The 15,451-nt window shown below is 43.7% G+C and overlaps 1 protein-coding gene across 1 annotated transcript in view; it reads right to left on the reverse strand.

Moving 5' to 3' along the window:
* Positions 1-568: 568 nt before the first annotated feature.
* The window catches only part of LOC133368029 (uncharacterized), a 50,868-nt gene continuing 35,985 nt past the window's right edge, over positions 569-15,451 (reverse strand). The window contains exons 4-8 of the mRNA XM_061592111.1: positions 13,772-13,818; positions 12,263-12,472; positions 10,807-10,882; positions 7,713-7,822; positions 569-3,094 (exon numbers count right to left, since the gene is read on the reverse strand). Coding sequence (XP_061448095.1) covers positions 2,909-3,094; positions 7,713-7,822; positions 10,807-10,882; positions 12,263-12,472; positions 13,772-13,818 — 629 coding nt within the window. The 3' untranslated portion in view covers positions 569-2,908. The remainder of the gene's footprint in view (positions 3,095-7,712; positions 7,823-10,806; positions 10,883-12,262; positions 12,473-13,771; positions 13,819-15,451) is intronic.

A 15,451-nucleotide genomic window follows, 5' to 3' on the forward strand; every position in this document is an offset into this window, starting at 1 on the left:
GTCTCCATCACCATACACTAGAATACCATTCCCCAACTTGGTGCCTCAAACATTTTGAAATACAACTCCCATCAGCCTCAGATAGCACTGGGGGTGATAAAAACTGTAGTCCCAAACAACTGGGAGGCACCTGGCTTGGGAAGGGTGAGCTAGATTCAGCTACCGCTGCATTTCCTTTTTAAAAGGGAGCCGTCAACCTCTTTACAACAGGAGTGGGAAATCTTTGGCCCTCCAGACACTGCTGAATTACAATTCCCATCAGCCCAAGCAAGCATGGCCAATGATCAGGGCTGATGGGAGTTGCAATTCAGCAACGCCTGGCTCTACTCTAGAAACCCCCCCCCTTTATCTATATATATATTAAAAAAGAATGTCAGGAGTTTTCTGGGAGAAAGTCTTCAACTCCTTTACACATGTAGAATTCCTACAGTTAGTTGGTTAGGTTCTGTGCCCATTCTTAACAGCTTTCTAATTGGTTCCAATTTTGTAGTGCAGACAGAGTGGTCTAATATCAAGGTAAGGGGGACAACAAATGGGAGGGGTGTTTTTATTAAAAGAGACAGAAAGATAAAAGAGAAGCTCTGGTTTTATTGTCAACAGAAACCATCCTTCTCAATTCTAGAGCAAGCCTTCCAGGTTTGGCAGGAGAGGAGCAGGGGCCAGCCACAGAATCAACAGCTTGCCTTCCCAGGTGCCCCCCCCCAAAAAAACAAGGAAAAATGAGATAGAAATCAATGTAAGGAATCAGAACACATCTTTGCACAGAGATTTGTGAACTCTGCAAAATGTTTGTTATTTGAAATTTCAGATATCAACATCTGTAAATGTGATTATGAGGGATACCTTCTTAAAGCCTAAGCCTCAAGGTTTCTGCATAATTTTTCAAGGTCACATTAACTTCTTGTTGACTTTTAAATATTACAGCCCGGTTTGCTTTTTGCCAACAAGCAAACAAACCAACAAACCTCACAACCCTGAATCCAACTATATTCCATAATTGGGAACCAATGAAAATATCCTGTAACAATATAAAATCTGGGGTGTATCCAGCCATATCAGAGTAGACCTACCAAAATCAACTGGCACGACTAACTGAAGTCTATTGATACTGCTGTGAGTATGACTTAGCTAGATACAACCGTTTTAATTTTTTACAACCCAAACTCTAATGTGAGACCTGTCCCTCACATTCATTTCAGCTCTAACTAGGAGCTTGATAGCATTTGGGGTGGGGGTGGTGGAGAAAACAAGGTATACCGAGACCTCTCCCTTTAGCCTCTCCCTCCTTCACTGCCACCCTAACCCTGAGGAAGATGCCCAACAGATAATACCATCATATAATGATAAGAGTTGGAAGGAGGTATGCTGGAGGTAGTCTAGTTCAACCCCTTCTCCTAATCCAGGAATCTTGCAAGCACAGCATCCCTGACAGATGAGATGCCTAGTCTCTGCTTAAATGCCTCCGTCTGAGAGCCCGAGGGAACTTCTTCCAGTATTCCACAGCTACAAGCTTGCTTTTCAGTTGTGAGCCACTCAATTATTGGTATTTCTGTGCTCACAATTCCAGCTTGGTGTTTCCCCTGCTAGTGTCTTAAGTTCTAGGGTGGAGAAAGAGAGGCTGCTGTGAAGGCCAGGCCCAAGAAAATCCAAATGACACCCCCTTTTTCCCTCATCAATGTGGGGCACAACCCACTCAGAGGTTATCCTGTACAAACCTCTTAGAATTTGTGTTTCTAGACATTCTTGAATAAGAACTTTGAAAAATGTCAGGCAAGTAATAAGCCTCTGTGGTGCCACCCATTTCTATCTAAGGCCATATCCACACTATGCATTTGAAGCAGCACTGTACCACTTTACAGTCATGGCTTCCCTCAAAGAATCCTGGGAACTGTAGTTGTTAAAAGCATGCTGAAAGTTATTAGGAGACCCCTATTCCCCTCATAGATCCACAATTCCCAGTTCCCTGGGAAGGGGGACTGACTGTTAAACCACTCCAGGAATTGTAGCTCTGTGAGGAGAATAGCAGTCTCCTAACAACTTTCCACACCCTTAACAAACTACAGTTCCCTAGAATCTTTGAGGGAAGTCATGATTATTAAATGGTATCATAGTGCTTTAAATGTATAGTACGGATTTGGCCTAAAAGGAGAAAACTGAAGCAGGGCTGGCCCTATCATTAAGCAGAGTGAGACAGCCACCTCAAGCTGATTTCAGGTGTTAGAATGTCTGCTATTTAATTTATTATTATTGTATTTTTACTGCTGGGGAATGGAGGGACTCATGTGGGATTTTCTGCATTGGGTGCCAAAAACACACACACTTCACTGGCTTTGGGTACTGCACACCCTGACTTGGGCAGCAGGTGCTATTTGCTAGCCCCCTCGGGCAGCAAAATGCCTCAGGCCAACCCTGACTGCAGGAGGCCTGTGGAAAAACCACCTACTTACACCAATAGCCCACAGCAGGTCAGCTGATCTGCTAACAATCTCCTACTAAAGCTTTTGGGTCAGACTTGCTTGCTGGTCGGAATCTACTGATGCTAGCTTGTCACTAGAGCCTCAGTGAATTGAATGGAAGTCTCCCCCCAACTCCATGACCTATTTGTTTCAATGGGGCTAGTGAAGGAGAATTTTCTCACAGGTTGTGCCCCATAGGTAAAATCTGCCTGTTACTGCCGTCCATAATCTGCTGTCTGGAGTGGCCGCCTTCTTTCTCATAGGGGCGTGCTGGTTGTTACATACGTAGATACTTGGAAGTTGACCGGCACACTCTCAATCACTTCTATTGCTGGCGACAACACTGTGCTTCGTTTCTGTTTTTTAAAAATAAAATAAAAATCTGCCACATTTCCTCAAAGTCTGTGTGTCCATGAGTCTGCTCCCTTCCCCTTGGTCTTGACCATTCCGAGTCAGCAAGATCCCGTGTCGCTGCCTCCTTCGGTTTCTGGAATGGGATCAAGGACAGCTCGGCCATGGAAGGCGTCGGGAGAGGCGGCTCCATTCCGCCCAATGCCACAGGACTGGGCGGCATTGTGGATCTGCCACAGCGTGTCGAGCGCTTCCGCCTTAGAGTGTTTGAGCAGGTCGGCCTGACCCTGTGGGTAAAGGAAGAGATCATGAAAGAGAGTCATGGAGGGAAAGAGAGAGAAAACCTCAAAGGTTCGACAGGCAACTCCAGTGTGAAAAATCTCCCTTTTAAAACAAACACCTAGTCCTCCTGACAGATTTGAGAAATCTAAGGCCGAGAACAGAAAAGGGAGTCTCCCCCTCCAGTTTAACAGCAACAGCCTGTGAGAGGGCCTTCTCTTTTTTTTTATCATTAATTTTTATTCAAATTTTCAAAGACGAAAAAACAAAACAAAACAAAAACAATTAAACAATAAAATAAAATGTCGACTTCCGATTTGTTGCAGATCAGTTATAGGTCTAGAATATATAACAATCCTATCTCTAAAATTATATTATAAAATCACTTTCCTCCAGTAATTATCTTAATTAATCATCAAATCTCATAAACATTATTTTATTCTTTCCACAAAAAGTCAAAGAGAGGTTTCAATTTCTTGAAAGATATATCTTTCAATTTTTCTCCAAATAAACATGTCGCTTAATCCATCTAATTCAAATCTGTTAGGCCCAATAATTTCAATAGCCATTCTTCCATTATCTATATTAACTCCATCTTCCATCTTCAATAATCCTGTTAAGTCCAGTAATTTCAGTAGCCATTCTTCCGTTATCAATATCTCATAATAATCTTGTTGTCATAGCCATAGTCCAAGTAAACATATCAATTAATCCATCTCATCAAATCTGTTAAGTCCAATAATTTCCATAACCATTCTTCCATTATCAATATGAATTCCATCTTCCATCTTCAATAGTCCTGTTAAATCCAGTGGTTTCAGTATCCATTCATCCATTATCAGTATCCCATGATGATCTTGCTGTCATAGCCATAGTCATATAACAAGAGTCTGATGGGAATTTCCCCCATCACAAATACGTCTTTGCCATCAATTCTGAATATGTTGTTGAAATATTGTTGTAAAGTCACATCTCTGTTCTGGGTGCATCTCTGCTCTGTCACATATTTGTAGTTAATTCCATAATTTTTTTCCATGTCAGGCCCCATCACATCATTCCAGTCAAGAATTCTGAATATGTTACTGAAATATTGCTGCAAAGTCATATCTCTGTTCTTCTTTTTTACAAAATGCACTGGCTCATCTCTTAAGAGTTTCTCCACTGTCACATATCTGTAGCCAACTCCATAGATTTTTTCTATGTCAAACTCCATCACATCATTCCAGTCCAGAAAATTATCCAAGACATTGATAACTTTACCACCAAAATCTTCATTAATTTCTTCAAAGACAACGTTGAATTCCAAACAGTCAACTTTATTTCTAACATCCATAAAATCCAAATCTTTTTTCAAATTTCACATTTGTTCCAATCTCCAGGTCTTGTAGCTTCCCTATCCCATCAAACTCCTCTCTCACAGAATCCACTATTTCTTTAAGCTCCTGCGTCATTTTGTTAAGTTCAATTTTCATCTCCTGACTACCCTGTCTCAGGGTTTGTTTCATCATCTCAATCTCACCCATTATTTTCTGAAACATAATTTCTTCCATGGTCTCATTCACTTTCCTGGTTGTCATTCTTAAAACCACAGAGACAAAAATTATTTCAGCCACAATTGGGTTAATATTTCAGGCTTGCTTGTATCAGTGTAGACAATACAGCCTGCCTTATCTCTATGTGTTCAGGAATGCAAAACAAACTTAGTTCCCAACATCAAAACAATTAGTGGCGTCGTGAACAAGCAGATTCGTCAAAATGAAATATACCAAAAAGAATTCCCCCCCCCTCCTCGAAATAGAAATCCCTCTTCCGTTGATATCTTTAGAATGCACCTCCAGGACAGCTTTTTGCGATAAAAACAAAGATAAGCTTTTTCGATTTCTTTCCTCCTTAATTTCGTTAGTGAAAGAGAAAAGCCAAAATTCACCTAAGAGTTCTTCACAGCTGATTCATTGACAAATCTCTTTTTTGCTGCACCAATTTAAGCCAAGTAAAAAAAGAAGATAGAAAGAAGGATGTTTATCTGCCTGTTAGAGTCCGTTTTCTTTAAAGAAAAGATAAACGTGTCGCTATAATCAGCTAGAGCTTGATGAAAGTCCGTCCGGCATTGCAGTTTGAACTTTCTCTCATAAATAAATGAAATCCAGTCCTCCCCACAAAAACAGGCTTTGGGGTTGATCTCTACGTTTCTCCCTGCCCGGGAGAAAATCTTTATCAGTCAAAAAGAACGTTGTGACTGATTTTAGAGCTGAAAAAGCTTCTTCTGAGACGAGAGCTCGCTCAGAGGCAGCACAGGCAAAGCAACCCTTCCCGGAAGTCCTTATAGATCGTGAGAGGGCCTTCTCGATGATGGCCCCACGAATGGGGAAATCCCAACAGTGGTGTGCCTGGCACCATTGATTTGCTACAGGGGTGTGGAAACATTTTCAGCCTGGGGGCCACATTCCCTTCTGGTCAATCTTGCAGGGGTCACATGCCAGTGGTGGACAGGGCCAGAAGCAAAAGTGGGTGGAGCAATGAATGTAAATTTTACCTTTGTACAGTAAGCTAATTTCTGCGCACTCACTCACTCACTCATTCACTCACTCACTCACTCACTCACACACATCCCTCCCTCCATCCCTCCAAGCAAGCAAGCAAGCAAGCAAGCAAGCAGAATGATCAGTGTTCAAGGACACTTTCCAGCCAGGCAAAAGCACTCTAGGTGGCTGCAAAGCAGGGCCAGGGAGGGGTTTGGCCTGGGGAGAGTATGGTGTGGGGACAGTCCCAAGGGACAGAAAAGGAGTTTGGAAGGCCACATGGCCTGCAGGCCTGAGGCTCCCCACCCCTACTTTACAGCTTCCACCAGAAGACGGAATCTCTTTAATCTGGCCTTTGAAACTTATTTATTTTGCTTATTTATTATTACATTTATATCCCAACTTTCCTCTGAGGAGTTCAAGGTGGTGTTCTCCCCTTCCCCATTTTACCTTCACAACAACCCTGTGAGGTAGGTTAGGCTGAGAGACAGTGATTGGCCCAAGGTCACCCAGTGAGTTTAATGTCCAAGTGGGGATTTGGAGCCTGGTCCAACACTCTAGCTGCTACACCACACTGGCTCTCGGAAGAACTGGTTTGGGTGTTTTCCCTGTAATGTGCTATATGGTATAATTGTTTGGGGGTTATGGATGGGATAGTTGTTTGTTGTTGGTTTAACTGTGTGGTATTTTGATATGCTGTAGCTCACCCTGGGACCTTCTTGTGAGCAATGAGGGTGTGAAACAGAGCCAGTGAGGGGTGTGGCCTGCAGAGAGTCCTTAGGTTTCTCCATGCCTATGTAAGGACCACACAGCCCACATGCTAACCTTCGACACCTTCGAAAAGAGGACTGTGGGGTGTGTAGATGGCACTCCTTTCTTTGTGGCCAAAGAGAGGCAAAAACCTCAAATGTGGGAACAGCTGGGAAGGATGTTAGGTTGGTGCTCTAGTGCAAACTTGCCTACGATTATATATCGGTGGGGAAGTCACACAAAAACTGAAATAAGCACAAGAGATGCCCAGAATAACATGCAAGAAGAGAACAAAACAGGCTGACTATATTTGGTGCTTGATAAAGAGAAATGAAAGTGCGTCTGGGTTTATCTGAATGTATGTTAGATTGTTTTCCTTTGTTGGCTTTGATGGCACATTTTGGTTAAGGGTCAAATCTTTTCTTCCATTCTAATACAACAAATAATTTGGTGATCACAATAGTCTTAGTTCGCTATTTTTATTTTTCTCCCGTAATGACTACATAGTAAATAAAGTGAATAAACTTTTTAAAATAAAATCAACTACCCATTTTAGTTGCAGCGTGCACACACCATCTTAAGGTAGTAGCGGCACTAACAGAATGCTGAACTGAACATAAGATCATCATAGAATCTACCTTAGAACAGGTCAGACAACTGGCCCACTTAGTACTCTCTACAGTGATTGGCAGTACTACTCCAGGGTGGGTTTCAGACAGGGGATATTCCCAGTCCCTACCTGGAGATGCCAGGGATTGATCCTAGGACACCCTGTGTGCAAAGCAGACAGATGCTTCACCACTGAACTACAGCCCTTCCCCACTGGATTGCAAGCAGTAATCCCAAACATTGGCTCAAATGCTGGGAAAAACCAGCAACAGAGATGCAACCTGGAGGGAAAATATCAACATCACCTGTAACCAAAGGGGTTGCTCAGGAAACAAATCCCTCAGTCCTTATTTTTTCGAAACACTACAACGTAACAACACACAAGTACATGAACACTCAATGCCCACCAGGTGGCAGTACTTGCTCGCCACATGATCACTGCAGCTTTAGGTTCTAGCAAAGGCTGCTTTCCCGTGGACAAAACTAACTTAGCTACCTATATTCTGGGCCCAATTTGTACCCTAAGAACTGTTCTGAATTTAAAGACGTGCCCTCCAAATAGGAAGTCTTCCTACTGGTCCCACCTGTGTGAGGGTTGGTTGCGGTTCCTTCAAAAATAAGGTAAAGACACTTTGTGCATGCTCAGAGGCACTCGCCTCTCTGTTTTCTCACTTCCCATGGCTGAAGTCCTGGCACTGAGACTCTGCCACGGAAATCCTACCTCACAGTAAGCACTGCTCCTAATTACCTTGAGGACGGTGATGTTCCAGGCAAAACTCTCGAGAGCTTTCTGCAGCTTCCGCCCTTTCAAGCCTTCCTTTGCCTCCAAGCGATGCAGCTCCTTATGAAACCCCATCCCTGGAGAAATGCCGGGCCAGGGGGGGGCGGGGAGGAGGGAGAGAAGAGAGGCAAAGGAGACAAAGTGTCATAAACCTGTCACCTTCTGGCAGAAGGAAAATCATATATGAAAAATGCCATCACTAAAAGGTAAGTGAGAAGACTACCTAGGACCTTTGAGACCAGTCTGGAGGGAGAGAGTTGATTCATACATACATGTACATCACGCAATTTCTGTATTGTAACTGAAAATCATTGGGTGATAGTCAACTAAGTCATACTCCAAGCAGATCTACTGAGATCAATTAAGGCCACTGGTTATAATGGGTCTACCCTTATGACTAATGTCGGATATCATCCATTGTGTTTGGGATTATATTATTAAGTGTCCTATCTAAGGGCTCATCCAAACGGAGCGGGATAATCCACGTTTTCCATATCCGGTTCGTCATCTGACAGTCCTCACTTTGCCTGTTTTGTTAGCTCTTTCCCAATAAAAAACCCTGCTTTTTTTGCACCCACACATGCAGCGAGAGGACCCGTACTTCTTCTCGCTTTTTCCCAGCTCCGCCCATAACACTCCCCCATATCAGCCAATTGGTCCACAAAAATATGACGTATGCTCCTCTCCCCCTTTGCAACAAAACACAACAAGGCGCATGTGCTTGAACGTACTAGCGCGAAAGTTTGAATTTCCTGATGGTTTGGTAGCAGTGGCTGTAATGGAGTTCTTTGTCACTCACCACTCTGGAGCAGCGCCGGCCAGGGGGTGTGTGTCTCCAGGTGCCCCTGGCCATCCAGGGGGATTGTGGGCAGCGCAAGAGATCAGCGCTTGTAATCGCTGGGCGAATCCCCCCATAACCCTTGGGCTCATTCACTGCAGGGTTCAGCCCCAGACCGTTATGCGGCTCGGTGGCAGGAATGCTGCCCCTGAGGAAGCAAACAGCCCCCCCCACGGGTGGCCGCTCTTGGCTCGGGCAGGGAATGCGGGCATACAGCCCCGCATGCTGCTGTATCAATCTGCGCTGAAGCGACCAGCACAGGCTTTGCAGTGTTCCCTCTGATAAAAGAAACATGCAAACCACTTATATGCGTATAATTCCTGTATTTTTGTTTGTTTGTATTTGTGATATTTTGCAAAACCGACTGTATGCTTTTCTATCTTTAACGTTTCTGGAGATACACATGATTGCAATTCCACTTATTTCTCCAGAACAGCAAGTAACAATGTGTCATGTCTAGGAAGGTAGACCACCAGTCTCTATGGTTGCGGGTGGCTGAGACGCTCTAGCAAACCACTTATATGCCAATAATTCCTGTGGGTTTTTTGCTTGTATTTGCCATATTTTGCAAAGCGACTGTATGCTTTTCAGATCAGCTGGGCTGTGGAGAACCTGTAGGCTGTGGTTGAAATTGACAAGACTCTAAGAGAGTAGCCTTGCAGGCAGGAAAGCGAAATTGACTAAAGGTGCTTGAGTCTCTGTAATCTAAGAGGAAAGCCTCTTTTTCTCTTCTCCCCCCCCCCCGACTCTGGATGCCTGGAAGCAAAGACCAATACGTTCAAGAAGGGCATTTGATGCGGGGGTGAGGGGTGGGAAGTGGAGGTTAGGCAATGATAAATATTTTCTCCCTTGAAAAAGTTTACAAACAACCACAATTGCAGATCTCACCCTGAGCGGCTGCCCAGTTTGCAGGCTGGCTAAAAATTAACCGCTGTTGCTGCTTCTGCGCAAATGCGCTTTTTTGCATCTGCACAGTAGAAGTTGCAGCCCCCCCCCCCAACACCACACCATTGCTCTGATGCGCCTGAAGGTACAGCGAATGATTCCTGGTTTAAAAAAGCAAATCGTATGATTTGCGGTATTGCAGGAGCGGATTTAACCGTGCGAAAATGTGCAAAAGCACGCGGCATCATATGGATGACCGAAAAATAATTAAAAAAAACAAAGCGATCATGTCACACATTTTACAGTCGTCTGGATGAACCCTAAGATGTGTTTGATGGGCCATTCACATATGCAAATCATTACTTAAGCCCTACTCGGGTTATGTTACAGGAGGCGTTAAAATCAACTTGTGTAGGGTAATGTGGGGCCTTATGTGCCAGCCCCGCCCCAAAAATCTCTGTCCTGGCTGGCTTCACTTCCAATCTTTGCTCAGCCAGTGTGAAAGTCTGAAGGAGTTTTCTAAATGAGTTCACTTGAATGCACAATTGAGAGCCCCTGTCATACAGGGATTTCAATGAGAAGTGAAAACAACACAATCAGGAATCCTGATAACCTTTGAGTGAACGGGGACACTGAAGGCAAGACCAGCCTGCACACCCCTACACAAGTTTATTTTAACACAGATATCATAACACCTGAATAGGGCTTCAGCACTGTAGTCATCCAATGAGGTACTTGCATGTGTGAACTGGTCCCAAGTTCTTTCAAGAGGAAGAGCCCAACACAAACTCAATAAAGAGCTGGCTCACACATGCAAGTTAAACACATGAGTAGACTTGCAACATCCAGTGACAACTTCTTTGTTTGCATGTTACTTTATTAATTACGTTTATATTCTTAAAAATTCTCAGTGGCTAACAAAACAAAAGAATCTATGACAGAAAATAACCAATCCACATGACATAACAATCACCCAATAAAACCATACAAGAATGGAGACAAGTTTTTTTTAAAAAGGTAACAAATTAAAAACATAATTACGTTTTTAAAATACAGATTCAAACTTGCATGTGTGAACAGAGGAAACTTTGTTATCATTTTGAATTCAACCGAGCCTATTCACATGTTCAGTTTGCAACTACTGTCACATGTACACTAATCAAGTTTAGAGAAATGCAAGTGACACATAAGCATTTGTGAACCAGACCAAAATCTAACTAATAAGTGAACACCAGGGGTTGAGGAGACAAGGCATGAAATAAGTGTGGGATAAAGATGGGATGAATGAAAGGAGCTCAGGATACCTGCATCCCAAGGAGGGATGTCACCATCACTTACCTGCTTGTTGCACCTGAATAATCTTGGCATGAACAGCATCAGCTGACTCAATTAGTGTCCGGCTTGTCTGGATCATCTGAGGGTGGGGAGAGTAAGAGAGAGAGAACATGTGATGAGTGGGGTGAGGATGATCTTTGCAGCTCTAGTTGCCAGGGCCAAAGAACACATTATGTTAATCACGTGGTTCTGCCCTTAAGTGCAGGGTCCTTCTTTGACACAATGTCAGCATATGGACCCCGATCTCCTCCCAGCCCCTGCAGGCCCAATCTGCATTGGGGATCCCATGCCTGCAATTTGCATTCCCAAAAAAAATCCAGTTTGTTTCCATGAGCTGCTGTACTGCAGACAAAAGAGAAAGTGACTCACCAGCACCCAGCCAGTTGCTGGCAGCAGTGCAGCATGGTGTCAGCTTGGCCATGGAGCACCCAGCCAGATGCGGCTGCAGATGGCAGGAGCCAGAGTAGTGCAGCAGCAGCCACCAGCAGGGGGCAGGACTGACACCAGACTGCAGCAGGCTTTCAAATGCACCAGTAGGCAGCAGTGACCGTGGTGGCACTACCACTGCTGCCGCCCGGGGCTTAAATAGGCCCGACCACAGCAGCACATTGTGCTCTTACACCTGCCATCACCCAAGATGGCAGCAGGGGCAAGCATGTGTGTACAGCATACTGACGCAATGACTTTGGAAGTGGTGCAGCCAGCCCGTACTGGCGGGGGGGGGGGTTTGCCTGGGAGGGTGGCTCCCAATCTGTGCCAGCATCAAGTCACGGGGCACATGCTCCACAACCCAATGCTAGCACAGACTGCAGTGTGGGAGCTACATTTGCCTAGACCCAGGGCCCCATCAGCCACAGGGGCCCTCAGCCAGTGCCCAACCTGGCCACCCACTGGCGCCAGGCCTGGCAAGGGACGTGCTTGCTCTGCCGCCCCTCCCAATCTGCCACCTGAGACAAGAGGCTCAATGTGCCTAATGATAGGGCTGGCCCTGTTGCCAGCATGCTGGGGTTCTGCCAATTGCAAAGGATGCCATGTGCTGGTGCTGGGTCTGATGCTAAAATCCATTGGATGACATAAGAGGAAGGGAGTTTTCACACAAGGCTTAAAGTGGCTCTTGCTGTAGGCAGGTTTGTAATGTGAATATAAAACCTACATGGGAGAGGGATGCTCATTTGCACTAGGCAAGACCTTCTCTTCCACTTTTACAACTATCAGACCTTCCACATGAGTCTCAAGGTGGTTGCTTTAAATCAAGAGGGCTGCACTGAAAACGGGATGCAGGGAAACCCTAGGCTGAGATTTGTACCACATATGTGTGCCCCCAATTCACTATTTGCCAAGGCTCAAAACAGAAGTAGGTGATCAGAAAAGGGGACCAACTTTGTTTTGGATTGGAAGCCCCAACTGATACCCACTGGACAAGGCACAGGGTCACCACATAACCACCGGTTGCACTCACGGCATCGTAGGCAGCAAGCACTTTCCGCAGGAGCTCTGGCACAGGCCCCTGGGCCTCCATGGAGGGGTATTCCTCGCCCAGGTTGAGGGTGACAGCTGGGGAGTTCTCCTTCTCGCTGGGCTGTAGCCACGTGGCCAGCTTTAAGATGCACTGCTTGATGTTGGCTGCTGGCGTCAGGCCACACAATTCTTTGAAGGAGACCAGAGCATTCTAGGAAAAGGAATAAAGGATGAGGGGGGAAACGCCCACATACTAGAATGCCATTGGGCCCTCTACCCCATGCATGTCTAGCTGCTTTCCTTCTACCAAAAGCACCATCCCCTAGGGCCAATTTAAGATTAGGGAGATTGGTAGGGCTCTCCAGATGTCCATGACTGCATTGGCTACTAAGGGAAGTTGGTGGAAGGAGGATTTATTACATTCTTGTCAGGAGGATAAGACAGAAACCAGCCATCCCTGTACCTTGTGAGTTATGGTGAGAAGCAGAAAACAAAGAGAGAGAGGTCCCTGCCCCTAGGAGCTTACAGTCTACATTTTAAAAAAAGATTTTTTAAAGCTTTAAAAAAAATGTTTTTAAAGATGCTTTGTTTAAATATATTTGAAAGTCAGTTTTTATCGTGTTAAACCACCTCTGAATACCATGAAAACCCTATGAACAGACTATCCAGAATGCAACACAAGATAATGCTGGAAGATGAGACCCCCAGGTCAGATGGCACTCATTGAGCTACTGGGGAAGAACAATAGACAAGCATGAGTAGCGCTGTGACTAATGACGCAACCAGGTCAAAGCCGAAAGGAAGCCCGGAGGCTGATGCACACAGATGCAAAAGGAGAGTCCGGAGTTGTACAACGTACAAAAAAGGAACATGGAATGTGAGAAGCATGAACCAGGGAAAGTTAGAAATTGTCAAGCAAGAAACAGAACGTATCAGTATTACAATATTTGGCATGACTGAATTAAAATGGACGGGAATGGGACACATTCAATCAGGCAACTACAAAATATTTTATGCAGGAAATGAGAAATTAAGAAGAAATGGGGTTGCTCTAATAGTGAGAAGTGATGTAGCAAAAGCAGTTAGAAGCTTAATGCAAGGTCTGAGCAAGTGGTATCAATGAGACTTAACAGGAAACCTATCAACATAACCATCATACAAGTCTATGCTCCAACAGCAAACACAGGAGAAGAGGAACTGGAGAGATTTTACGCAGAAGTACAGGAAGAAATTGAACACACACCAAAACAGGATGCTCTGATAATCATGGGTGACTGGAATGCAAAAGTAGGAAACAGAGAAGAACTAGAAATTGGGGGGAAATGGGGCTTAGGAGATAGAAATGAAGCAGGAGAAAGACTTATTGAATTCTGTGAAGCCAATAATTTGTTTCTTGTGAACACATTTTTTGAGCAACCGAAAAGACGACTGTACATGTGGACATCACTAAATGGGCAATATAGGAATCGAATCGATTATATAATTGGAAGCAGAAGATGAAGGTCCATACTTTCTGTGAAAACAAGACGAGGAGCTGACTGTGGTACAGATCATGAACTGGTAATATCAAAAATCAGAGTAAAGCTAAAGAAGACCAACAAAGCAATCATAATGTCAAAATACAATCTAAATAACATCCCAGAAGAATTTAAAGATCAAATAAGGAACATATTTGAGGCTTTCCAACTAGTTGACAGAGAACCAGAAGAACTATGGAGTGAAGTCAGAGACATTATCAGGGAAGAATGCAAAAAGACAATACCTCTAGTTAAAAAGAGAGAAAGACCTCAATGGATGACTGAAGAAACTCTTAAAATGGTTAAAGAGAGAAGGAAAGCAAAAGCAAAAGGAGAGAGAACTAAATGCAATAATACAGCGACTAGTATGTAGGGACAAAGAGAACTATTACAATAATTATTGTATAGTAATAGAACAAGATAATAAAAAGGTAGAACAAGAGCCCTATTCCAAAATATTCGAGAAATGAAAGGGAAATTCAAACCAAGAGAAGGGATGTTGAATAATCAACAGGGGAACACACTGACTGACCAAGATTTAATAAAAGAAAGATGGAGGCAATACACCAAAGAACTCTAGAAAAGAGATGTAAGGATGACAGATTCATTCACGGAGGAACCGTATGATGAAGAACCAGAAATTTTAGAATGTGAGGTGAAAGCTACTCAAACTACTTGGAAGAAACAAATCACCAGGAACAGATGGCATACCAATAGAGTTGCTACAAGCTACTGAGACTGAATCTGTCCAAATTTTGACAAAAAATTGTCAACAAATATGGAAAAGAAAAGAATGGGCCTCAGACTGGAAGTGTTCAATATACATCCCAATTCCAAGAGAGGGGATAGCAGGGAATGCAATAATTATCAAAATATTGCCTTAATATCCCATGCAAGTAAAGTAATGCTCAAGATTCTACAACAAAGGCTCTTACCATATATGGAGCGAGAAATGCCAGATGTCCAAGCTGGATTCAGAAAGGGAAGAGGCACCAGGGATCATATCGCCAACATACGTTGGATAATGGAATGGAACAAGGAATTACAGAAGGAAATCAACCTGTGTTTTATAGATAACAGCAAAGCTTTTGATTGTGTAGATCATAAAAAACTATGGAATGCTTTAAAAGAAATGGGGGTGCCACAGCATCTCATTGTCCTGATGCGCAACCTATACTCTAGACAAGAGGCTACTGTAAGGACAGAATATGGAGAAACCAATCGGTTCCCCATAGAAAATGTGTATTTTATCACCCTATTTGTTTAATCTATATGCACAACATATCATACAGAAAGCGGGTTTGGATCAAGATGAAGGTGTGAAAACTGGAGGGAGAAATATCAGTAATTTAAGATATGCAGACGATACCATACTACTAGCAGAAACTAGTAATAATCTGAAATGAATGCTGCTGAAAGTTAAAGAGGAAAGTACAAAAGCAGGACTACAGCTGAATGTCAAGAAGACTAAAGTAATGACGACAGAAGATTCACGTAACTTTAAAGTTGAAAGTGGGGATACTGAACTAGTCAAGGATTATCAATACCATGGCACAGTCATTAACCAAAAGGGAGACAATAGCCAAGAAACCAGAAGAAGGCTAGGACTGGGGAGGGCAGCCGTGACAGAACTAGAAAAGGTCCTCAAATGCAAAGATGTATTACTGAACACA

Source organism: Rhineura floridana, chromosome 11 (genome assembly GCF_030035675.1).
Source record: "Rhineura floridana isolate rRhiFlo1 chromosome 11, rRhiFlo1.hap2, whole genome shotgun sequence".
Taxonomy (NCBI): Eukaryota; Metazoa; Chordata; class Lepidosauria; order Squamata; family Rhineuridae; genus Rhineura; species Rhineura floridana.